The following is a 24,447-nucleotide window of genomic DNA, read 5'->3' as shown; positions in this document are numbered from 1 at the left end:
GCGAATATGTCTAGTGCAGAGTATTGGTCTGTGAATCATACCATAAACTCAGAGTCGACAACCAACAATACAGAGGTCTGTCCCACATTTTAAGGCTCTCCCGGCCATAATCATGATTGTTGGTGTATTGTCATTGTCATAATACATTTCTTAAAACCTCCTGCTTCAAAGAAATCAAATAATTTACATTGGCCCAGCACAGCAATTCCTGCATTGGCTTCTTAGCATACATTTGTGCTCTGGGGCAAAACAAGGTAAAGAAGGAACAAGGATAACTAGAATTGCAGAGTTTCACTTTTTCGGGCCTCGCCAAGAGACAGTTTTAGTTCTTTCATCTGTCTCATGTTTTCTAAAATGTTTTTTTATAAAAATGTATACATCTACATAGATGCATGAAGGGGTTTTCAGTCAGCCCTCTTCTTGCAGTGGCATTCACATTTTCCTTCTGTCTAACACTGAATGTGGCATGAGGGCACTGGGTCAGCCCACTGTATCCATTGGCAGTTTTGCCTTGTACGTGTATGCAGCTGCATGGAAGTTGTCTCTAATAAAGATGATGCTAGGTCCATGACTGCTTTCATGTGTGCTTTTCATTTTTTGGCTTTGCCAATGTTCTTTTTCTCTTCCTTTTGCGAGAGCGAAAGATCTGCGGGCGGCCCACACAACAGTGCTACAGTCTTCTTACGGCCAGCAGCAAGCGTGCCTGATAGTAATTCCAATCCATCTTCACTTTTCACTGCTCTGCAGGGAAAACCAGCCATGGCATAATGACAGGCTCACTAGATCAGATCTTCCTCAAAGAATATTCTGCTCAGTTTGAACATCATACGTCAGCAGATCAACTGTGATCTTTCCATTTGGATCTCATAAAGGAATAATAAATTATACAGAGCATAAGTTGCAATTTGTCCTAGAAGTAAAGTTCAGGAATCCTAGAGGTGGGAGGGCGGGGAACGCTCTTTGTCTCCAGAAGTGTAGTAGTGAAGGCACATTTATTCACATCTGGTGGCACCACCCTGGGATACGCCATTTTTGGAACAAGTAACAACATCCATTAGGAGGAAGTTGGAGCTGCCATTGAGCTGACACCTTAGTCAGCCCTGTTGGGTATATAGGGGCCTTCAGAGCTTAGGATATATCAGATGATTCTGGTGAACATGGGAGATATCGCCCAGAAGTGGGGATGTGAGGCTTCTCAATTGGAAGTAGGTATGGGACACTGTAAAATGCTAGAGCAGGAGGTATACAGGGGCAGGGGTTGCAAAAAAAAGTTTGAGAAGATCTGGGGACTTGGGATCCTGGAGGTACTGGCTAGATACAGCGAAGATAGAAGGACACAATACCGGGCGAAACAAAAAGGGTCACAGGAGGGAGAGGACCATAATGGGGTAAGATTGCATACAAATAGAAGATCAAAACATGATGTGCTTATCTCATGGACCGTTACATATGTGGAAATGAGGGTATATAACGGGAAGGATGGGGGAACAAAAGATGTACTGTACTGTGCAGCTGTGACAGTATGGTGTCCATATATTATTGTTGCTTTACTTTAAATGAAAATAAATTTAAAAAAATCCTAGAGGCTATCCTAGATCCAACCACGCCTGGGGGTTTATAACAATCTACTTTAGTTGATGTGGCTTAGAAAGCCTGAAACTGATATTGAGACGGCCAGCTTCTTGGCTGGCCTATTCAAAAATCAACACCAGGGCCTTCAAAAACTTCTAAATATGATCAGCCTTATCTTCCATTGGCTACTTGTCATGAAGCAGGACAATCTGAAGCACCATCAAGATAAGCATGGCGGCAATAAAATCCATTATCAACCTTTCTGAATTGGTTGTCTATGGGATGTGACAACTACATCCGAAGTCGCTGTCTGACTACCTTCTGGGTTAGTGTTATTGAAACCCAGTTCTGGGCCTTCCAGGTCCTCATGTTTGGAGTGCTCAAGGGATTTGTGTCAAAGTCTTTAATTTCTTCAAAGAAGTTATAAGATGACATTTTTAATTCTCAATACAGCTTTGAAGAATCACAGAGGACAGGTTTGACATACGGTTTCCCCACTGATTGCTAGTTGGTATTCTGAGTGTCATCCGTTGTTTGAGGCAAGGAATCTGACTTCACTTTCTCCTACTTAAATGACTTAATCCGCAGCGTTTCACGGTTCAGGATATGGGGTGTTTGGCAATCAGATCCTGAGTCCAAAACCGCACCTTAATAGGCTCTGAGGGCTTTAAAGGAATTTAATATCTTGGCACATGATTACTCTGACGTATAATGAGTGCAATATTTACTCCACTCTAGGATAGTTAATACCTTTTTTTCATTTTTAGCCAACGGGATTATTTAAGTGACACGCACTAATGAAGATGAGCCCTACTCACTAGGCAGCCTTCAATGTGGATGATCTAGGTGGGTACTACATGGAGAGCTCACAGTATTCCATCAACATCCTTGCAGAATTGGCACAAGGCTCTCAGTGAGTGGTAGCCATGGAGGTTAAGGCTCAATGCATTATACAATAAATTATTTAATTATCAAGCATGTCTAAAACACAACTCAGAAGCAATATCATGACAGCAAACCCTGGACTAGGCAACAGGCACAATCGATGCTATTGCAGCAGATATAGGAGTGCACAGGCAAAGGGGGTGGGCCCACGACCCAAATGCCTGATAATATCTACATGTCAAAGCCCGGGTACCCTCACGGGTAACAAGCAGCACTTGCAAATCCATATTACAATGCATTACATGTCTGTGATACACACAATTGGTTTGTCCAAGCAGGTTTTTATGGATTGGGGTGGAGGTGGTTTGTTGAAGGTCCTTACTGGACCAATAGAGGGTTAGCCCTCACATTCTTTGGGATCTGGGTCATGGGGATGGTACTGGCTTGAGAGGCTGTGATATTTCTACATGTGGACACTCCCCAAACATAGTTGGTGGGTAACAGTTCAGGTCAAAAATAAGAGAATGAGGAGCAGGCGTCCTGCCTGCCCCTCATCCAGGAGGTAGGGGTGGATGAACTGAAACCGACAATGAGGCCAACTGCGAAAGTTTGGGTGTGGGGCCTGATAATTAAAAAATGGCAATGAGGTCGAAGAGTCTTTCTGGAGGTGGTGGGGAAAGGATTGCGAGCCCCTATGAGTGTGGGTTGAGATGTTATTGGGAGGGAGGTTCATTTGTTATAATTGTGTAAGGCACAATTGATTATGGATTTTAGTTTGCAAGGAGCTGGGGACAGAGTTAGCTTTTGTGCTCCTCTAAAAAACGTTTTTCATTAACTGATCTCTCTTTTCAACCCCCTTGAGCAGCACCTTACCTGTCATAGTGCATCACTGATTTATAGTCATATGGAAGGCCCAAGGTATTGCTGTCCTTTTTCTCAAAACTGCCCCAGTCATCTGGTTCGGATGAAACAAACAAATTTGCCATCTGTAAAGTAAAACTTTTATTTTAACACAACCCAATAAATAGGAAGCCCCCTTCTAACATCAGGCTCTCAGTTTGTCAGAGGACAAGAGAAGGTAAGAACTAAAACGCATATTTTTTAACCCCAAGAGTCTTGAAGCAGTAGATTCATGCATTATTGTTCATGTTGTTTTGTGAGAGTTTAATTTTAGTTCAACTTTGCTTGGTGTTTGAAGATTAACATCAGATGGAGACGAAGCCACCAGGATCAGTAGCTGGGCTATACTTGAAGGTTTGTCCTGGTTGCACAATATTTTGAAAGGATGCAACTATGTAATCTTCTTACCATTTTAACATAACAAGTCTAATATCACCACAATTAGTACTGCACTTTAAGCAAATTATGACCCATTCACAAAATTGCGCAAACATGGGTTAATGGCTACTAATCCGATCCGTTGCCGCTATGGTCTGGCATGACAATGAAGATCAATTTTATAAATACCAGGGTTAAAAACTGTCCCCCAATTTCAATGGTTACTTAACATTTTTAAAATGTGAAACATGAAGAAATGTTCATAAATTATACAGCTTCTAGACTGAACATGACTTTAACATCTGACTGCAATTTAACTTAGAACCCAGATTTCTACGAAATATTTGTTTTTAAAATACTGCAGATATATATATTAGATATGTAAATGTGCATAGTGTAATATGCTATTTATTACCACTGTTGAGTGTGGGGAGGAACTATGACTCATAAAAGGCAAAGACTTGAGTAAGTCATGAGAGTCCCCTCCCCCTCCTTCAACCATTGTATTGAGTAGCTTATTATACTGTTCACATCTCTTTATTCAAAGGGATTTTTTAGGTGTATTTTTTGACAAATGTATATACAAGCTGAATACAAGGGGTTACATTTGTGCAGCAAGACAAAGTCACACGAATCAGAGATTCTGTCAATCAGAGTTGTGATTTCCATGTGTGTAATAATTATTACATGCTATGTGTGAGGCTGTACAGTGTTACCTCATGTCACTGTCGCTGTATTGTAGTAACAAACACAAATCTGACCTTTGCACTTTTAAACTGGATGTGTGAACGTGTGATATATTGGTACAATTGCTATAAGTAATATGTGCCATTGGTTGACATGTATTATCACTACCATGATACAAACAAATAGAGATAATACATTATCGGGCGCCAATCTGATATCTCACTCATAAACCAAAATGTTAACACAGTTGGCATGGATCTTACACTGTCTCTCAAATAAATTCATTACTGTCACTGCTGATGTACGGGTACATGCTTTGCAAAGAAGGTCATATAACATATCCATACGTTGCACATTCCATTGATCTGTTGTGCTGTGGATGATGCATGCTCCACAGAAAATGTGTGACAGATATGTTATGTGATACTACTCTCATTTGCACTTTTCACTATCAGTTTAACTATAACAAGGGTGGATCACAGGCTTAACTTCCTTATCCGATCTTCAGTACAAGAAATGTGTTTCGCTTTGTTTCTCAGTGGAACTTGTCATGTCCTCATCAGGCAAGATGGAGGTCTCTTGACCTGATAACAATGTAGGTCCCCCACTTTTACCTGTATTTGTGAAGTGTACAAATAGCCAGATACTTTGCCTGTTTAAAGAACAAATATATCATGATTGGATCTATTAACTTGGACTTGTAAACCTTGAAAACAGGAGGCACAACATGAAACAATAACAGCTCTTGTTTCCATATCTGATAACTGGTGAATGGATAAATAATTGCAAAAAGTGTCAAAACCCTGCAGAGGGCAAAACGTGTGAGTGTCAGTGGGTACTACTTTGGTGCATCATTAAAATCTATAAGATAAAAGCAGATTTAATGACAATATAATTTGAAATAGTCAATCTATGTCATGAACTTGGTAGAGAAAGGTACTAAACTAACAAGTAAAGAGAGTGAGATACTAGCAAGAATATGGTAATTCTAGAGAAGGCATTTAGTATATAGAAGTTAGAAGCCTGAAAGTAGGGAAGGGAAAGGACAAAACAGAATCTGTGGACTAGAATAGGTTGGGAGCAAGACCATGGAGCTGAACAGCTTAACGACTGCTAAGACAAACTTATACAGACAAGATATAAACTGAAAAATAACCAATGAGAAGGCAAGATGACAGCACCAACAGAAGCACAACAAACTATTGTAAATGATATTGTGTGTGCTTCATGGGAAATGATCTCTCAGTGAGAGGAAAAGACTGTACAAAGGGCAAGGAGCAGTTACTCTCTGGAAACAAATCGAGCAGCTCTTATGAAAGAAGGGTGCTGGCGAGTCTCTTTGCAGAAGGCATCACAACTTGGAATCTCACTGGTTACTCTATGAGGCAGCTTAATCAAGCACCCATTTGTCTCATACCTGACAAGAGTGCCATTCCATGCAAGTACGGATTCACTGATCTTTTTGTAGTGGGTCTTACGCTGACGTAAGTTATGCAGTGTTTTGGATTCTTTAGTTCTGCATTGTAACTGGCGTCTGGTCGGTTGCATACTAAGGAAGTCCAAATTGCCTGTCATTATTTTAGCCCCAAACCAATTGTCCATACTGTCTCTCACTCAGCATCATGTATATATTCAACTACATGAGGTAGTGAGTGTGTGACATATAACATCAGTTCTAATGTCATACAGTGTGTGCAGTCATGGTTAGCCTTCTAGTTGTGATAACCAAGAATGTGCTTGCCTATCCACTAAGGGATACAGGATATGTGTCTGCTAATGAATAGTAAAATATTGTGGTCCAATATTTTCATTTCTGAGGTTTCCTGCAAAGGTTCATCGGTTGTTTGGGGTCTGCATCTGAGGAATTCAGCTTTACCAAATTCATGTTCTAAAATCTGAATTTTCAGTGTTGTTCTGATCATCATTCCTGGTCTGATGTTTTCTTTCTGTTGTCTGAATCAGTTTCATGGTTTCGTCTGACATGGTTCCTTGCTTAGCTTTCTAAGTTTCCTTGGTCTGAGATGATGAAGGCACACTTATTGTTTCTAAGTGTAATACTGTACTCTACAGTGATACTTCTTGTTCTATTGGCACCAAGTGACTCCTCTGAAGAGTTTTGTACTATGACTGTGCATCAATTTACTGCGCTTTGTATACACAAACATCAGTCAGTTTACTCAGTGCAATGCATGGTTAGGAGTACCATTTATCTCCTGATTTGTTTCAGTATTGATGCCTTCAGTGACAAGATCTGTCTACAGGTTTCTAATCTTGTTGGTTTATCCTCCCACCATAATGTGCATTATTCCAAAAGTATCCTTGTTACCTGCAGAGTCTCCACGTTGAAAGGGTTGATCAAGTTTCAGATTGTATTTAGGAACATATTTTATACATGTGTCTGGACAAGCTCAACTCAATTAGTTCCAAAACACATGCCAACTGACCACTGCATGCTTGTGTAGAAATATGGTGACTTCCTTGCTAAGCATTTGCAAATGATTGTTGGATGGTTCTGGTGGTATGGTCGGGGGAGGGCTGGTGAATCTGAGAGAATATCCATTTTGAACAATATTCAGTACCCAGAGGTCTATTGTCATTTTTTGCCAATCTACCAGGAAGTGTGAGTTGCTTCCCTCCACCGGAGTGGGTAATGGAAGAGGGGGAGGGATGATTCATTGCGTTACGCCTGCTGTGGGTTTACCCCTTTGCGCAGTTTGTTGGTAAGATCGCCCTCTAGATTGCCTCCAGTGCTGATGCCGGTAAGGTCGCTGTTGTTGTGGTTGCTGGTGACTCGGGTACCAATTAGCGGTTTGAACCCTCTGAGAGTAAAACCGGCATTGGTAAGGCCAGAAGGAATGCTTCTGGTCTTTCTAGGCCGACAACCTTAAGAGTCTCTATTTTGAACTTCATACGAGTCATCTTATTGTGTGTGTGGCTGCCGAAGAGGGTAGATCCCGAGAAAGGAAGATTTATTATCATTTACTGCCACTCTTATTTTAGAGATGTAAAGTGTAGCCAAGAATGCCGTCTTAAGGCAATCCAGTGACAATATTCATGCGCCGCTAACAAGGAGTCTGCTGCATCGCTGATGACTTGGTTGGGGGTCATGAGTCTTTCGTTATCGACATCTAGGAAGTCCTCTCTCCTGTCCCTGAGGAGATCATCAAGAAACTGTTGGATAGAGACCCAGAGCACTCTATCGTATCTACCCAGGAGGGCAGTAGCACTTGTTGCTTTCACTGAGATTGCGGCTGTGTTGCAAACCTTGCGACCTACCAAGTCTAGTATTTCACTCTCCTTATCAGTAGGAACAGAAGAAGCAGGAGTGGTAGTGTGATTCTTCTTGGCTGCCAGAATGACTACCGAATCAGGGGGTGGATCTACTCTAAAGAATAGAGGATCTTGTTCCAGAGGCCTATGTTTTTTCTGCAGCTTTGAAGAGGCCGTTTTGGTTGAGGCTGGGGTCAGAAAGAGTTCCTTTGCGGGCTGTAATAGTCCTGGCACCAATTGCAGCAGAGGTCTTGACGCTGATCGTTGGTGAAGCATCTAAAAAATGACACATGACCCACTTCGCTGAGTGGATGAAAGCCAACTGCCCGAACCTGATGTCAGACAAGATCTTCTGAAACAAGACATCCCTCTGGAACTATTCCTAGTGGCCCTCCACACTCGGTCAACCCCACCCCGTCGGAGCACACCCGCAACCTTGGTGTCATTATCTACAGCAAACTCACCTTCAAGCGTCAGATAAACTCAGCGGTCTCCACCAGTTTGCACAACGTCTGCTTACTACCCAAGATCTTCAGATGGTTCCCCACTGAATCCAGAAAGACGGTAACACAAGCCATCATAACCAGCTGACTAGACTACAGAAACGCCCTCTAAGTGGGACTCCCCGCCCAGCTCTTCCACCGCCTCCTGAACATCCAGAATGCAGCGGCAAGACTTGTCCTGGACCGCCCCAGGCGGACAAGCATCACGGCCCAGCTCAGAAGTCTCCACTGGCTGCCCGTTCACAAGAGGTGCAAATTCAAGGTTCTCACCCTCCCATAGAAGGCCCTCCATAACATCGGACCCAATCTCATCAACCACACACTCTCCTTCCACTGGCCTACCAGGGAACTCTGAGCCCCCTCCCTCGCTCAAGTCCCAAGATTCAGTTGTAGCCGCTACGGTGGACGCACCTTCTTCAACCTCGCAGCCAAGCTCTGGAAGGACCTCTCCTCCTGCCAGCAAAACACCCATAACCTCCTCGACTTTAGGAGGAAGCTCAAGACCTGGCTCTTCAACGAGTAGCCACCAATGCACTGCAACCTTCTACAGCGCCTAGATACCATCTGGGGTAAAAGTTGCACTTTACAAATCCCATGATTGATTGATGTGGTAGGTGTCGGGACCAACATCTATATGTTAAGTTTTGCTGCACCCCTCACTAGAACCTCCTGGAAGTTGGTGATATTGTCCACTGGAGAGATGCGAGGAGGAGGAGAATCTGTCAATGTAGGTGAGTATCATCTTGTAGATAATGAAGATGTGGACGTTATGTATCTGTACCAAAGTCTTGATACAATACGGGTTTGAGATCGGTGCTATGATGACAAGAGCGCTTGGAAGATGATGAGCGCCTAGAAAGATGTCTGTAATGATGTGACCAATGGCGCATTCTAGCACGCGATCTAGCTCTTGGCGGTGGTAGTGGTGTTGGCGCTGACAGGTAGGTGCAGGTGGTGCCAGTGTTGGAAGTGGAGGAGGTGGTAGAGATGGAGGAGGAGGAGTAGGTGTGTCTGGTAGTACTATCTATGAAGAAGGGGAATAAGCCCTTGAGTGCTCCGAATCTGAGGAAAAATAGATGTGCCTCCTTTTACTCTTCCTTTCTGTCCTCAACATTGAGATAGACTTCGACCTCCGATGATGACTCAACAGTGAACTCAGTCGAGTCCTCAACATCGATCTTCTCCTTCTACGTATCTTCATCGAGCCTCTCCTCGACGGTGAATGTTCAGGCCGCCTTGACGTCGGCCTTCTCCTCAAGTGAGTTCTAACTTACCTCAATGTCGATCTATACCTATTCTTTGATGGCAAATCAGTCCTTGACAGCGAGTGAAACAGTTAAAACCAAAATTCACAAGTGAGTTTTGAATAAAAAAGCCTAAAAGGCCTAGTTCAGTGCTCCAGGATGCTTTCACCAGGTACCGGAAACAAGAACTGAAGCAACTACCACCTGCTGAGCATGATGGGATACTTGTGGTCTCAACAGCCTTAAAGACACAGTCACTGTTTTACACTCACATAATAGCAGCCTCTGAAGCTACACTCTCAATTTTATTCTTCATCTCTTATTTTTCCAGAAAAGGGTTTTTGAAGGAGATTAGAGCTGTTTTGTTAAAAAAAAATTGCTCAAATTAAACATTTATATGGGTGTTTTGACTCTGTTTTAAGTACAATTTAAAGAACTGCACCACTGTAGCCTTTTTGCCTAGGATGCATATTATGTTCTTTCTTAAGTGTTTCTACAGGCCTTCCTTAAGTAAGGCAAATGTTTACACTTAAGAAGATATCATATAAAATAGTGTTACAGGATGCCCACATGTGGGCGGAACTATTCAAATGCTTATGACTCTCAACGGAGATCCCCTAAGAGAGAAGTACATTTCTGTTCCTTCTATTCCCATGTTCTTTTTATGTATTCCATCTATTGTAATCTTTTTCCAGAAGGTTACACGAGTTTTGATGTGTTCATAATTTTTCCAATAAATTAAATAAACCCTTTGCAGTGCAATGTAGCCAAAGACTTCTGAAGCTGTCAAATCATAGATTTGGTTGGCTTCTTCATGAACTGTATAGGAAAAGCTAGTTGTTTTGTGTAGCATGGTAAAAACATAGAAACTGCTATCTGCTCTACACCTTCCTTTCTTTTCTTAACGGATTCCCTTCATATTTGACAAGCAGATATTCATCCATGTTAACACAAGCATTCCCTACAAAGTTACAGAACTGGACAATAGATTAAATCCATACCTTTAGCTATGTTATTCCACAGGATGTCCACATATTGGTCACGGTCACTTCTTGTATGCTCGTGGTAGAACCCCAAGGAGTGCTCAATCTCGTGCTGTATGATGCCTTTCGACATGCATTGCGTTTTATCCAACGAGAGATACTGAGCACCTCCAGTCTTCCCAATGTACGACCAGCAGCTGAAGAGAGACAATAGAGGTGAGGACCTTACCCATGCATAAGTACAACTGATCTCTTCTTCTCTACAGACCACAAACTGAGTGTTGTGGTATTCATTATAATTTATAATTGGTCAATTGTAATGCATTTGTGGCCTGTTCAAAGCATATAGGAATGTGGGGAGGAGGCGAAGGGAAAGTAAATGTAGGTAAATCTCACAAATTAGAGATAAACCATGTACAGGGGAGAGGGACTGTGAGGTGATTGATTCTCTGAAAGTGGAGAACCACAAAGTGTGTTAAACTTAAAAGGATTGAGATTATTTTAAAGGGTACATAAAGTTGTAAAGGTTTACCCCCGAAAATCAGTTTTCTTTAATTCGTTTTTCAAACTGCATGTTTCAGAAAAACTCTGGATAAACACGTTTCTGATGAAGTTGGAAAACTGCAAAACTTTGTAAAAGAAGAGGGTACTAGTTTTTTCAAGCGTAGAAAGACAAAAGGTTGTGATTGAATCTTTGGGGCTCCAATCTCATGTTTGCAGGCTCCACATGTCACTGCTGCAGAAGCTTTACCCAACCATCCATCAGAGTGAGGTCAAAGCAAAAGAGCAATCAGAGCTTTTATGAGGGCCAACATAATGTCATGCCTGAGCTGTGTGATGGTTTTCCCGTTGTAATTAAAATGCATTGACGAGAACCTGTCAGCTTTTGAATGGAAACCACCTAGGAGCTGACAAAGCATGTTTTACTCTACATTAACCAGTTTGTATTCTAAAGAAACCAAAATGTTGGCGTATCCAACCCAAAACATGTGCTCTCTTGAAGAGGAGAACTCATCAGGGACAGGTATTGCACGGCCAGTCCAGGGATGTAGGGCTGCAACTCCAGCAATGAGTCAGAACAGAGGAGAGTCCTATGTTAAAAGTCCTCCATCAATCCTTTCACCTGGTCTGAGCAGGCGTAAGAATTTTGATGTAGTCAAGTTGCAGATTGACGCAGTGGTAAATTTGACTGTGTCACTTCTGCGTGGCCTTTAACGTGGGAAAGCTTACCCTGCATACATTCTACCTGCTGCTGGTGTAATGTGACGCATGCCTCTACAAACTGACGCATTAGGCCCAATGCACCAGTTTTTACATGGGAAGCAGTGTGGAGCACTGATTGAGCTGCCTCTGCGTAAAAAAAAAAATGATGCAAGGGTGGCGCAAGGTCTTTGTAAATGTGGCCCTTAGTGTGGAGTAGTGCAGAGTAGACTCCAGCGGTGTGGGGTGGTGTAGAGTGGAGTAAAGTGAAGTATGCATGGTGTGGTAGTGTACTGCCATTACAGACAACACATTGTCAATTAAAATAACCATTACATTTGCACAGACAGTGATAAAAGTATACAGCCCACAAACGATGTGTGGAAATATCACCTAGTGTATAGATTTGTTTTGATCTATTAAAACATTTGCTTCCACCATGCTTCATTTGTGCGTTTCTAATTCTGATATACTCTAAATTATCTGCACAGTTCATTTCCAGACATTTAAATTGTGTTGTGTGCTAGGAAAACAAAATGCCATTGTACAGCCTTCCTCAAGCACACCCCAGTAGTTAGCATGATTCTCAAATAAATCCTCTTACTTTGAAGTCAGAGACAGAAAGATTAACAGGAAGCTCCCTGGAAGATAGAGCTTGACATTTGACCTCTGTCTTTGAATGCACAGCAGATGTGACAATATAATAACAAGATTTAAAGGCCTGTATGAAGAAATCGAGAACTAGTGGAAGAATACAGTTAAAAGGGTTGAGGTAATGGAAGCGACAAACTCAATCTGGACATCCTAAACAAACAGAGTCAGCAAACAGGAAGCAAGGAAAAGTTAGTTAGAAACCACAAGGCCAATGGTAAGCAATGGGCAGAATGCATTCCGGGGTAGCTTTCCAAATGTACCCAAGATGTCATTAGCAAACCAGACAGCTATGCTGTCTGGAAGGCTTTGACCTAAAAATAAGGTAAAATGCCCAACCAGAGTTTTGTGTAATATTGCTTAAACTGTTGTGCATTTTTCGTAATTTCCTTTTTGGATATTACTCAAACTTCAGAATTAGACAATGTCAGCATATGTAAAGGTAAGGAAAAAAGGAAACTTCTCACCACTCAGAAGTTGTGTGTAGTTGTCACATCCAGATGTGGTCTTGGGTCACACATGTTGGATATTAACCCGGGAAGCCCAAGTTCTCACCTAAGCTGTGCCCTATATTTAGACCTTAGACAATTAGGGTAACCAGCCGCATGCGGAGCTGCATCAGGAAATGGAAAGTGAAATGTACTCGGAGCTCTTTGAACAGCACCTTGCCAATTAGAATGCTATCTCTGTAACGAGGAAAACTGGTCCCAGACGTCTTCCTGCTTAGAGAGTAGAAGGTGTCCATCCTCGTCTCGCCACTGTGCTAGCAGTGACCAATGTGCATGTATAGACCTGGCATATAGCCGTCTGCTTTCATGGTCATTATTGTGGAGATGACACCACAAGGGTTTTGCAAATATATGAGGTAAAAGGTAGAAACTAGCCCTGGCATCATGGCCAGATGAGATTGTGTATTTGTGTTTGTAGGATCTGAGAAGACATACCCGTTCCCAGAGCTGATGCTCAAGTAGTCAGCCTCCATTGTGCGGTCAGTAAACTTGACGCAGGTCAGCGTGTTGAACTCCTGTAGTGCTGCCCGGATCAGAGCCTTGTTGCTATTGCCTGGGTGAGGGTGGGGAAAAAGGGATTGAAAGCAGAGTTAGGATGGAAGGAGGATGATACTGATGCTTGTGGATCTACACCAGTACTTCCTAGAGGTCCCAACACAAAGATAACAGGTGCACTGACAACCAGCCTAGTCATCTGTGCCAGACCAATCTATGAAAAAAATCTGACATATCTTGGGTGGTAGATAGCATGGCCTGCGATTGATTTCACCAAAGTTGCAATGGTCTTCAAAGTAACTAGGTGTCTACTCCACCCCATATTAGCCACTATTATCCAGGTGTTCTCCATTTCATGATACTGCAAAAACACCTTAACCACTATTTGGAAGGAGCCCAGGAGACCCATCAAGAGCAACTAATAACCACTGCTCCCCTTAGCTTACACTCTAGGGGATGATTCCATCCAATACCCACCGTTTGAAAGAGAACCCATATTTCTAGGAACACACAGAGTGAATGAGGACATTCTCCAGTAGTGTGAAAAAAGACCTCATATCTCTAATAACATGCAAGCTGAACAAGTACTCCCTCCAAAAGTCAGTGCTGTATATAAAGACCTTCTTCTTCTATTAGCCTGGGCTGTGCTTCAAGTATGTCTTCATGCTCTTGTGTGGGAAAATCCTTAGATCCCATCAGCCTTTATTGTTTAGGAGAACTTCTATTTCCCTTCAGTTTGTATTATGAGTTAGAACCTGTAACTTCTGTCAGCCTTTATTGGGAAGGAGAACCCCTAACTTCAATCAGCCTCTATTGGGAAGGAGAATCCCAAATTCCAAAGGCCTGAATACCGAAGGAGAACCCTAACTACCATTCGTCTGAACTGAGTAGGAGAACCCCTAACTTCCATCGGACTGTATTGGGAAGGAGAACCCCTAGCTCCCATCCGCGAGTCTTGTGAAGAACTTCCATTGGCCTGTATTGTGAGGGTGAGCCCTGACATTCCATAAGTCTGTATGGTGAAGGAGAGCCCTCAACTCTCATCAGTCTGTCCCTAACTTACAGCCTGTACTGTGAGGGAAAACCACCCACCTGTACTGTGAAGGAGAACCCCTAATCCTATGTGCCTGTATTGTTAAGGACAACCATCTGCCTGTATTGTGAAGAAGGTTGCCTAGCTCCTACCAGCCTGTATTAAGAAGGAGAACCCCCTACGTCCCATAGGAGCCAATAACTCCCATCAGCCTGTATTTTGAAGGAGGACCCATAATTCCCATCAGCCTGTATGGTGCAGGAGAGCCCCTAAGTCCCATCAGCCTGTATTGTGAAGGAGGACCCATAATTCCATCAGCCTGTATGGTGAAGGAGAGCCCCTAAGTCCCATCAGCCTGTATTGTGAAGGCCAGCTCCTCAGTCCCATCAGCCAGTCTAGTAAAGAATGTAACACACACCTGAGATATTATAGTGACTACCCTCTTATTACACACATCAATCAGCATATGCAGGAGGAGTACTCATTCCTGATGTCACCAAGTATAAGGGGTTCCTCCCAACCAGTCAGTTTTATGGGAGGACATTACAAAACACAGTGATAAGTAGAAAGCTCCATATGCCATTGCAGGCATGCACTCCCTAGAGGTGATATGGTTAAGGGGCTTATCCCTCTCCACCAGGTAGCCGGTGGAGCCAAGTCATAAAGCATAGTGCTGTAACCACCTAGCATATGAAAGAACAATACAAATATCTTACTAAATTCAGGATCTAGGACGAAAGGCACAGTGACGGTCCCACTGCTGGACTGTGGCCAGATGCATTGGTTACACTTCACAGCACTGCGGAAGAGCTGCATCTTGATGTCCCCCTGGAGCAAGGTGATCGAACTTCCTGAAAAAAGAGTAAATGATGGCTTGAGTAGGGGAGTGTCGCTTACAAACAGTAATATCTTAGTTTGTAAAACACTCTTGCTGCACACACTGACAGTCTGATATTCTGAAGAGTAAGGGACAACATTGTTTATCAGATAGCAGAAACAGAGACTACATTCCAGTTGATCCTGCCTCAGTGAATAACAAACTCATTGAAAGTAGTTGGCTCTATGATAATAGATTAGTCAAATGTCAAAATCTGTGTTTGGTTAATATTTCATAACCATAAAAGACACCATGAAATAATTAATACAGAAACATTTAAAAGCTGAAATCAAATACAATCTGCATAAATATCCGGTAATGAATGCCTAATAGTTAGACCTGACAGCCTTAGAGAGGTCATCCCCCAACTTTTTGCCTGACACCCTCCACTTTTCTGACACTGTTTTTGCCGATTTTAGGACTCTACACACTTTACCATTGCTAACCAGTGCTAAAGCGCATATGCTCTCTCCCTTGAACATGGTAACATTGGTTTATACCCAATTGGCATATTTGATCTACTTGTAAGTCCCTAGTAAAGTGCACTACATGTGCCCAGGGCCTACAGATTGAATGCTGCTAGTGAGGCTGCTGCACTGGTTGTGCCACCCAAATAAGTAGCCCGTTAACCATGACTCAGGCCTGCCATTGCAAGGTCTATGTGTGCAGTTTCACTGCCACTTCAACTGGGCATTTAAAAGTACTTGCCAAGCCTTAAACTCCCCTTTTGTCTACACAAGTCACCCCTAAGGTAGGCCCTAGGTATCCCATAGGGCAGGGTGCTATGTAGGTAAAAGGCAGGACATGTATTTGTGTGTTTATGTCCTGGTAGTGGAAAACTCCTAAATTCGTTTTCCACTACCGTGAGGCCTGCTCCTTTCATAGGATAACATTAGGGTTACTGTTAGACTTGGCATCATTTGTATGGTCTCCCCTAACATTTTGCCTCTACTTCCCAGGTTGTTTCTGTGTGCTGGACTTTGTTTTTGCTGTTTTGTTTGCTCTGGATACTTTACCACTGCTGACCAGTGCTAAAGTGTAAGTGTTCCCTGTATAAATTGTGTGTGTACATTGGCTTCTCCATGATTGGCATATTTGACTTATTAGTAAGTCCCTAGTAAAGTAACCTATAGGTGCCCAGGGCCTGTAAATCAAATGCTACTGGTGGGCCTGCAGCACTGGTTGTGCCACACACATAAGTAGCTCTGTAATCATGTCTCAGACGTGCCACTGCAGTGTCTGTGAGTGCAGTCTTAACTGCCAATTCGACTTGGCAAGTGTACCCAATTGCCAGGCCTAAACCTTCCCTTTTCTTACATCTAAGACACCCCTAAGTTAGGCCCTGGGTAGCCCCATGGGCAGGGTGCAGTGTATGTTTAAGTTAGGACATATACTAATGTGTATTATAAGTCCTGACAGAGAAATACTGCCAAATGTAGTTTTAACTGTTGCAAGGCCTACCTCTCTCATAGGTTAACATGGGGGCTGCCTTTAAATATGATTAAAGTGTAGATTCCCTTTGGGAGCAGATAGACATTTGGAGTTTGGGGTCTCTGAACTCACAATTTAAAAATACATCTTTTAGTGAAGTTGGTTTTTAGATTGTGTGTTTGAAAATGCCACTTTTAGAAAGTAGCCATTTTCTTGCTGAAACCATTCTATTACTCTGCTTGTTTGTGGATTCCCTGTCTGGGTTAGTTTGACAGTTGGGCTGTTTGCACCTCTCCTCTAGACAGTGATACAAAGGGAGCTGGGGGGTAGTCTGCATGTCCTGATGAGAGGGTAGGAGTGGTCACTTACACCTGAAAGGGCTGTGCCTGCTCTCACACAATGCAGTCTCCAACCCCCTGGTGTGTGTCTGGGGACTGGCCTGGGCAAGGCAGGACCTTGAAAACAGGAGATACTTCTCTTTGAAGTAGGTCTACTTCAAATGCAGAAATGGGCATAAGAAGAGCGCTCAAACCCCTGGAAGAAGATAAGTTACTTACCTGTAACTGTGGTTCTCCAGTATTGGTATCTTTCATAGGCACCTTTGTGTTTTGGGTTCCTCTTTGACCTCAGCACCTGACCGGCCCTGTGCTGCTGGTGTGGTAACATTGTGGTTGCCTTGAACCCCCAACGGTGGGCTGCCTATGCACAGGAACTTAGACTTGTAAGTGTCTTACTTACCTGACAAACTAACCATTATTTACCTCCCCCAGGAACTGTTGATTTTTGCAGTGTCCACTTTTAAAATAGCTTATTGCCATTTTTACTAAAACTATGTATGTTATTGCTCTAATTCAAAGTTCCTAACTTACCTGTGTGGAGTACCTTGCATTTTATGTATTTACTTCAAATCTTGAACTTGTGGTTCTAAAAATAAATCAAGAAAATATATTTTTCTTTATAACAACTATTGGCCTGGAGTTAAGTCTTTGGGTGTGTGTTCCTCATTTATTGCCTGTGCGTGTACAACAAATGCTTAACACTACCCTCTGATAAGCCTACTGCTCGACCACGCTACCACAAAATAGAGCATTGGAATTATCTAATTTTGCCACTATCTTACGTCTAAGGGGAACCCTTGGACTCTGTGCACACTATCTCTTACTTTGAGATAGTATATACAGAGCCAACTTCCTACACCAAGATTGCCAAGGAGTTCGCTTCTATGACCGTGGTGGCCGCCATAGTTGAAAACTTCTTTCCAATGGAATCTAACCGCCGCCCTTCTCTATCCGGGGGTGCAGCAAGTGGGGAAAATGGATTTCTGGACCTACGCTGGGCTGCCTGAGATATCACAGAGTCCGGTTTAGGGTGACCAATTAAGCAGGTGGGTGAGTTGTCTGGCACCTTGTTTTTCTTGTCCAGCCTTGGAAGCACCCCTGGGACTGAAGATGAGGTCTGCATGACTTTAAGGCCCTCCTCCCAGATAAAGTCAACAATTGTTATCACCCAAACCGATTCCCTAGTGTCCTCCTTAAAATCATAGAGGAAACAATCTGACTGCGTAGATGTTATGGGCAGTTGAAACCTCTTTGCTGCTTTCTCCATCACACTATTGAAACCACCAATGTCTTGTGTTGGAGAATCAACCGGTGGTGGTGTAGAAGGGGATGGCGTCTGAGTTTGATACTCATCCCATTTATCAAGAAGTGATTCTGTGTCCTGTATCTCGCCCTCTTCTTGTTCGTCATCTGACGAGAGCGGATCGTTATCCTGATCGGACGATGGGAATGGAATAGGTCCTTGAGATTCTGATGGCTGATTGGGAGGGCTCAATTGTATTGGCGGAGGTTGCACAGGAGTGGTTGAACCCGGTGGAGGAAACCTAGAGTAATAATCCTGCATCATATGTTGAAGGTTGGCAATCAATGGTACTGGCATCTGGATCGTTTGCTCTTGTTGCAACTCTTGAGGTCTGGTTGTCTCGGCTCCTGCAACAAGTGCTGTATATATAGCTGTTCACCCTCTACCTCATCATCTTCATCTTGGCATTTTATTCGCAGGTCTGAAGGGCTGCGTGTAACCGGAAACAGACCATCGTCCCGTATATATCTCCCTCCTCGTCATCATCGTCATCATCAAAAAGATGTTGTGGAGGTGCCGGCGATACCTTACTAGGTGACGTATGAGAGCGTAGAAGAGTCTGTTGACTGGACTTTTGTCTTATTGCCAGAATTCTCAAAGGTAAGAAAGAAGATTTTCCAGACTCTGTAGGTGTGGACGCAGAAATTTGTGGACGTCAATGTTGCGGTCGTCGATGGTGGTATTGTCGAGGGTGTGGTCGTCGACGGTGATCTCATCAACAGTGATCTCATGATCTCATCAACAGAGCCATCGTCGATGGAGTGATATTTGTGTTGTCGTCGACACTGTGGTCAGTGGAACTGTCGTCGAGGAGGTACTTTACAGTTTACTCGTAGACGTTAATGTCGATGGTGTGCGCGTCAACGATAGGGATCTTACTTTCTTCTCCGTCAACGGTCGCTTTGAAATCTTTATAGCTTGGATAGCTGAAGAACCATACTTCAGAGTCACCGATGTTATAGTTGTTGAAGATAACGGTGACAAAGTGATGATCATGGGCGATGATGGAGCTGTAAATGTTGCCGTCGCTGTGGTTGTAGACGATGCAAAACCTGGCGGTGGCAGGGAGCTTGATGATTTCTTAATCTTTTTGGAGGTTGTAGCTAGAGTGGACGGCTCAGAGCAAACCTTACCACCATATTCCCTTGAAATTGAGGGATATTCATCAGCTCTTTCCTTGAAAGAATGTAGTCTCTTAGCTGCCTTACTGGTTTTAGGAGAAAAAGTCTCCATAGATCTCTTCCTCTTCTTTGACGCCATAGATGCATCATCGTCCTTCTCATCAGAAAGAGACTCTCCGGACTTATGTTTCTGGAGCCAAAGAAGGAGCCTGGCTTCACTATCTCTTAAGAGTCTTGCTGGGAAATGTTATATAAATCTTGCAGTCCTTCACCTTATGCTCTGGGTGAAGACAGTAGATGCAGTCCTTGTGGGGTCTTCACAGTGAAGCCTTAGCTTACCACATGTGCTGCAAGGTCTAAACAAACCCTTCTTTGCTGAAAACGTGCTGACAAAGTACAGCTGATTAGTTAGAAATGGACTATCTGGAAATATTTCCTGAAGAAAAGGTTAATTGAGCAGAGCTCAGGGAGACTTTCTTACACACGACGTGCAGTAGAAAATCTGAGAGACTGAGCCTCTGTGCTGAGGGTTCTAAAGGGTGGTCTTGCCAGATTGGCTGGACTTTGGGTCTTTTCTAATGAAGCTAATAAGCTATGAAAGTGAATGTATTTTTACCATCGACTACAACGAAAAAAGAAGAAAAAAAAAGTCTACTGCTTTCTATGTACCGTGCGACTCAATGATTCAAGCATGTGAATCTATGAAAGATACCCCAATACTGGAGAAATTAGATTACTTCTGAAACCAAGAAGAACCTCTGCCAAGGAGAAAAGCTGGAGGAGGAGTACTTCCCCTTTGGCTGTGATAGTGCTTTGCTGGGTTGGCCTGCAGTAGCTGCTTCTACCTGAGAGAGGACAAAGACTAACTTTTCCCACTGGTGAAGAATCTCCAAGGGCTTGAAACTGAGCTTGCCTCCTGTTTTTAAAGTCCCAAAGACTTCTATCTGCCAGCACTTGCGCTTTCTGCTGAGAGTCCTGCCTGCCAAGTGGTGCCCTTACCTGTCTCTGCGCTCTTGAAAGGTGCAGCTGGTGGAAAAAGACAGAAATCCATGCAAAGACCACCGTGCGGGGAAACTTTTGACGCACCACCCGCTTCGTGGCTGAAAAATGACGCACCGCCGGCCTCGCTGCTAAACCCGACACTCCACCTGCATCGTGGCTGGGAGATCGACCCAACGTGGTTGGGGAAACAATGCGCAACACCCGCTGTTAACAACGCAAGCACCACACAGTGCGGTTTCTTGACACCGTGCAACTGGATTTTGACACAACATCACTGGGCGTGGAAAATTAATGCAATGCCTGCCCAGACCCGAGGTGCCTATCCGGATCGATGCATTGCTCTCTTGCAGTAAGGAAAAACGACACGTGCCGACCCGACCAGAGGAGGAACGACGCACGGTCTCACTCGCTGGGCTTTTCTGAAGCACACTTGCCTGTGCGGTGTTATTTTGACGCAACCCAGGTACTTCTTCACGCTAACGGTGTTCTCACTGTTCTCTAAAGGATTTAAGACTTATCTTTTTGAAATTCATAACTTGACTTGTGTATGTTGGATTTTTGTTGTTTTGTTTAGATAACTTTTACCTATTTTTCTAAACCTGTGTTGTGTCATTTTGTAGTGTTTTCACTAAGTTACTGTGTGTGTTGGTAAAAATAGTTTACACCTTGCTTCTGAAGTTAAGCCTGCCTGCTCGTGCCAAGCTACCAAGGGGGCGAGCGGGGTTAACTGAGGGTGATTCTCCTTACCCTGACTAGAATGAGGGTCCTTGCTTGGACAGGGAGCAACCTGACTGCCTACCAAAGGCCCCATTTCTAACAGCGACCCTCATATACTGTTTGAGTGGTAGATTCTGATCAGACAGGGGTAAAGAGGTCATATTTAGTATGGCCAGAATGCTAATACAAAATCCTGCTGACTGGTGAGGTTGGATTTTATATTACTATTTTAGAAATGCTACTTTTAGAAAGTGAGCATTTCTCTGCACTTAAAATCCATCTGTGCCTTACAGCCTGTGTCCAATCCACATCTGGGATGGGCTGGTTTACAGCTCCCTTGTACATTTCACCCAGTCAACAACAAGCACAGGATACTCAGTCACACCTGCACTCATCTGCATACTGAATGGGTCTTCCTGGGCTGGGAGGGTGGAGGGCCACTTACATTTCAAAGGCTAGTGGCCTGCCCTCACACAATGGAATCCCAAACCCCATACTGGGACCCTGGCAGACAGACCTGTACTGAAAGGCGACCATATGCACTTCAAAACCACTCCCCCGCTTCAAAGGCATTTTCGGGTATATACACTGGGTCTCTGACCCCACCAACTCAGACAATTCTGGACCTGAACCTGCAAGCTGTCAAGAGGAACTGCCTGGCTGCCCAAAAGACTCATCTGGAATGCTTTGCTGAGAAGGACTGCTGCCCTGCTGCACTCTGACTTTGCTGAGAAGTGCTCTCCAAGGGCTTGGATTGAGCTTGCCTCCTGTTTTCAGAAGTCTCAGGGCCAAAAAGACTTCATCTCTTCAAGTCTGTCTCCCTTGTGTACTTTTCTCTCTCCCTCGTTCTCCTTCCTGCCTCAGCGTGCTTCTCTTTGACCCCTCCCTTTCTGACGCACTTCTCTGTTTTGTACCCATCACCCTGCTTTGCCCTGCATTGCTTCTATGTTCCCTGCCCTGTCTTGCTTCCATTTCCCTGCCCACAACTGCATTGCTTCGGTGCCCCTCTGTTGCCCTTCATGTTGGTTTTGTGTCTCCAACCCTCCCGCTGCTGCTACCAAATCCTCGCCTCCACTGTGTTTTTCTATGTCCCCCAATTCTCCCTTGCGTTCCTTCTGAACCCCCTGTTGTTTTCCTCCCATTGCTTCTTCCCACCCTATCATTTTCACTCCCCACACTTGCTTTAAAAACACTTTTTAAAAAATGTTTGTGCATTTTGCTTTGTTTTCAGTTACCACTCTGACTTGGATCGTTAACAAAAATAATACTAATAATAAGACGCTGCCTGATTTTGTGAGTGCACACACCTATAGGATGACGCTGGTGGCCGCATCTTAGTTTTCTTTTACTTTAACCATGCTGCACAGCATCAAGGATGCTGTAAAGCATGGCTAAAAACCATTGGGAAAGCCAGTAGGTCACCAAGGCGAAACCTATTGGCTTTGCCATTGCTTTTTACATTTAATCACCTGCCTCCTGCCACATAAAAAAATCCTCCACTGTTTTTATTGGGGTCACCTGCTTTAAAAACTGGTATCGTCCTCCAAAAAGTATCCATTCTCTTTCCACCTTAATGGGATCACTCTCTTGAACGCCTGACTTTAACTGACATTTTTGACTCAAGATGCTGACTGGTATGGTAAAAGGACATTTTTGGGTTTTAAGAGTACCAGATTACATTACACAATGACCGATTCAATTTTATTTTTGCTTCAGTTTATTAGGACATTAAGTGATTTGCCCAGGATCATAAGCACCAGTACTACAAGCCGGTTCCCCAGTTCCTGCCTCACCAGCTCTGGCCATTAGGTCACACCCCCTCGCCAATAATGCGTTACTTGGAAAATGCCATTCTGGGAACCATACCACAGGCTGCATCATACCAACAAAAGTAAATACCATGAAACGTGAACAATCTCTCCCTCTCTCCAAACACGTTTACATAAAAACCCATTATAAACTCATGCAAACCAGATCCCATGGCATACCCTCTCCATGGTCGTACATCCTCGCTGTTCAGACAAGAACACATCTGATCTCTGTGATGCCCCTCAGACACAGCAGCCTAGGATGCACACTCAGATGCTCCTTTGAAAACTGGGTCCACATGGCCCTTCCTCACCTATTGTCAATCACTTCTGTAGATAGTAACATCACCACCCTCTTTTACCATCCAATGGCAGTCCTGCCATTCTTCACAAAAAATCTCCCCCTTACACCTGCATCTGAATGCCGCTCAGCATGTCTGTTGGACCTCACGTCCTTGGTGTAGTTTTCCCCAACTTTTTGCTTTAAATCCTCCTAGTTTTGTTGGCATCATTTCTGATAGCCTTAGAACTTCTCACACTTTACCATTGCTAACTAGTGCTAAGGCACTTGTACTCTCTCCCTAAAACTTGGTAACATTGGCTTACATACAACTGGCAATTTATTTTTAAGTCCCTAGTAAAGTGGTACTACATGTTCCCAGGGCCTCCAAATTAAATGCTACTAGTGGTCCTGCAGCACATATTGTACCACTCACTTAAGTAGCCTTTGAAAATGTCTCAGGTCTGCCATTGCAGGCTGTGTGTGCAATTTCCAACTACTATATCGACCTGGCAAAATAAACCTTTTGCCACGCCTAACCCTTCCTGTTTATTACATTTAAGTAGGCCATAGGCCAGGATAGGCCATAAACAGCCCATAGGCAGAGTACAGTGTATTTAAAAGGTTGGACATATACTTCTAAGTTTCACATGTTCTGGTAGAGCAAAACTCTTAAATTTGTTTTTCATTACTGCAAGGTCTACCTCTCCAATAGGATGACATTGGGTTACCTTATTACATTTAACAAGTGATAACTTTCAATTGAGAGCAGGTAGGAATGCAGAGTTTGGGAGTTTGGTCTCTAAAGAATTGCTATTTAAACCATTTTCAATGGTAAAGTTGGATTTTAAGTCACAGTCAATTCGGAAAATGCCTCTTTTAGAAAGTTTTAATTTTCTTGTATCAACCATAGTGTGGCGTACAGTAGGGTGGATTGGCATACAGTAGAGTGGGGGAGAGTGGAATGGCTTAGAGTGGAACAGCGTACAGTGTTGTGGGGTAGAGTGGCATACTGTGGAGTGGCGATCAATGGAGTGGTGCACAGCTGAGTGTTATAGAGCACAGTGGAGGACAATGTTGTACAAGGTAATGTCGTACAGTGGGTCACATGACTGGGTGTAGCTGGCAGTTGGTCTTTGTGTAATACTCCCAGACAGTTAGATAAAGGGGTAATAGGTGTTTTCAGGATGGGCCATCTCTGTCAAGTGGAGGGGGTGTGACTGTCACCTACCATACATACTCATAACAAAAGCTCTGCCT

General features: G+C 43.5%; 1 protein-coding gene across 2 annotated transcripts in view; it reads right to left on the bottom strand.

Moving 5' to 3' along the window:
- The window catches only part of LOC138283721 (astacin-like metalloendopeptidase), an 85,565-nt gene that overhangs the window by 14,576 nt on the left and 46,542 nt on the right, over positions 1 to 24,447 (bottom strand). For both annotated transcript variants that reach the window (XM_069221764.1, XM_069221765.1), the window contains 4 exons: positions 15,027 to 15,161; positions 13,218 to 13,335; positions 10,441 to 10,619; positions 3,331 to 3,412 (listed from right to left, as the gene is read on the bottom strand). In XM_069221764.1, coding sequence (XP_069077865.1) covers positions 3,331 to 3,412; positions 10,441 to 10,619; positions 13,218 to 13,335; positions 15,027 to 15,161 — 514 coding nt within the window. The remainder of the gene's footprint in view (positions 1 to 3,330; positions 3,413 to 10,440; positions 10,620 to 13,217; positions 13,336 to 15,026; positions 15,162 to 24,447) is intronic.

The sequence above is a fragment of the Pleurodeles waltl genome, chromosome 3_1 (genome assembly GCF_031143425.1).
Source record: "Pleurodeles waltl isolate 20211129_DDA chromosome 3_1, aPleWal1.hap1.20221129, whole genome shotgun sequence".
In the NCBI taxonomy this organism is placed as follows: domain Eukaryota; kingdom Metazoa; phylum Chordata; class Amphibia; order Caudata; family Salamandridae; genus Pleurodeles; species Pleurodeles waltl.
Note: the sequence above shows the minus strand (reverse complement) of the source record. Positions and strands in the feature narration are given on the sequence as shown.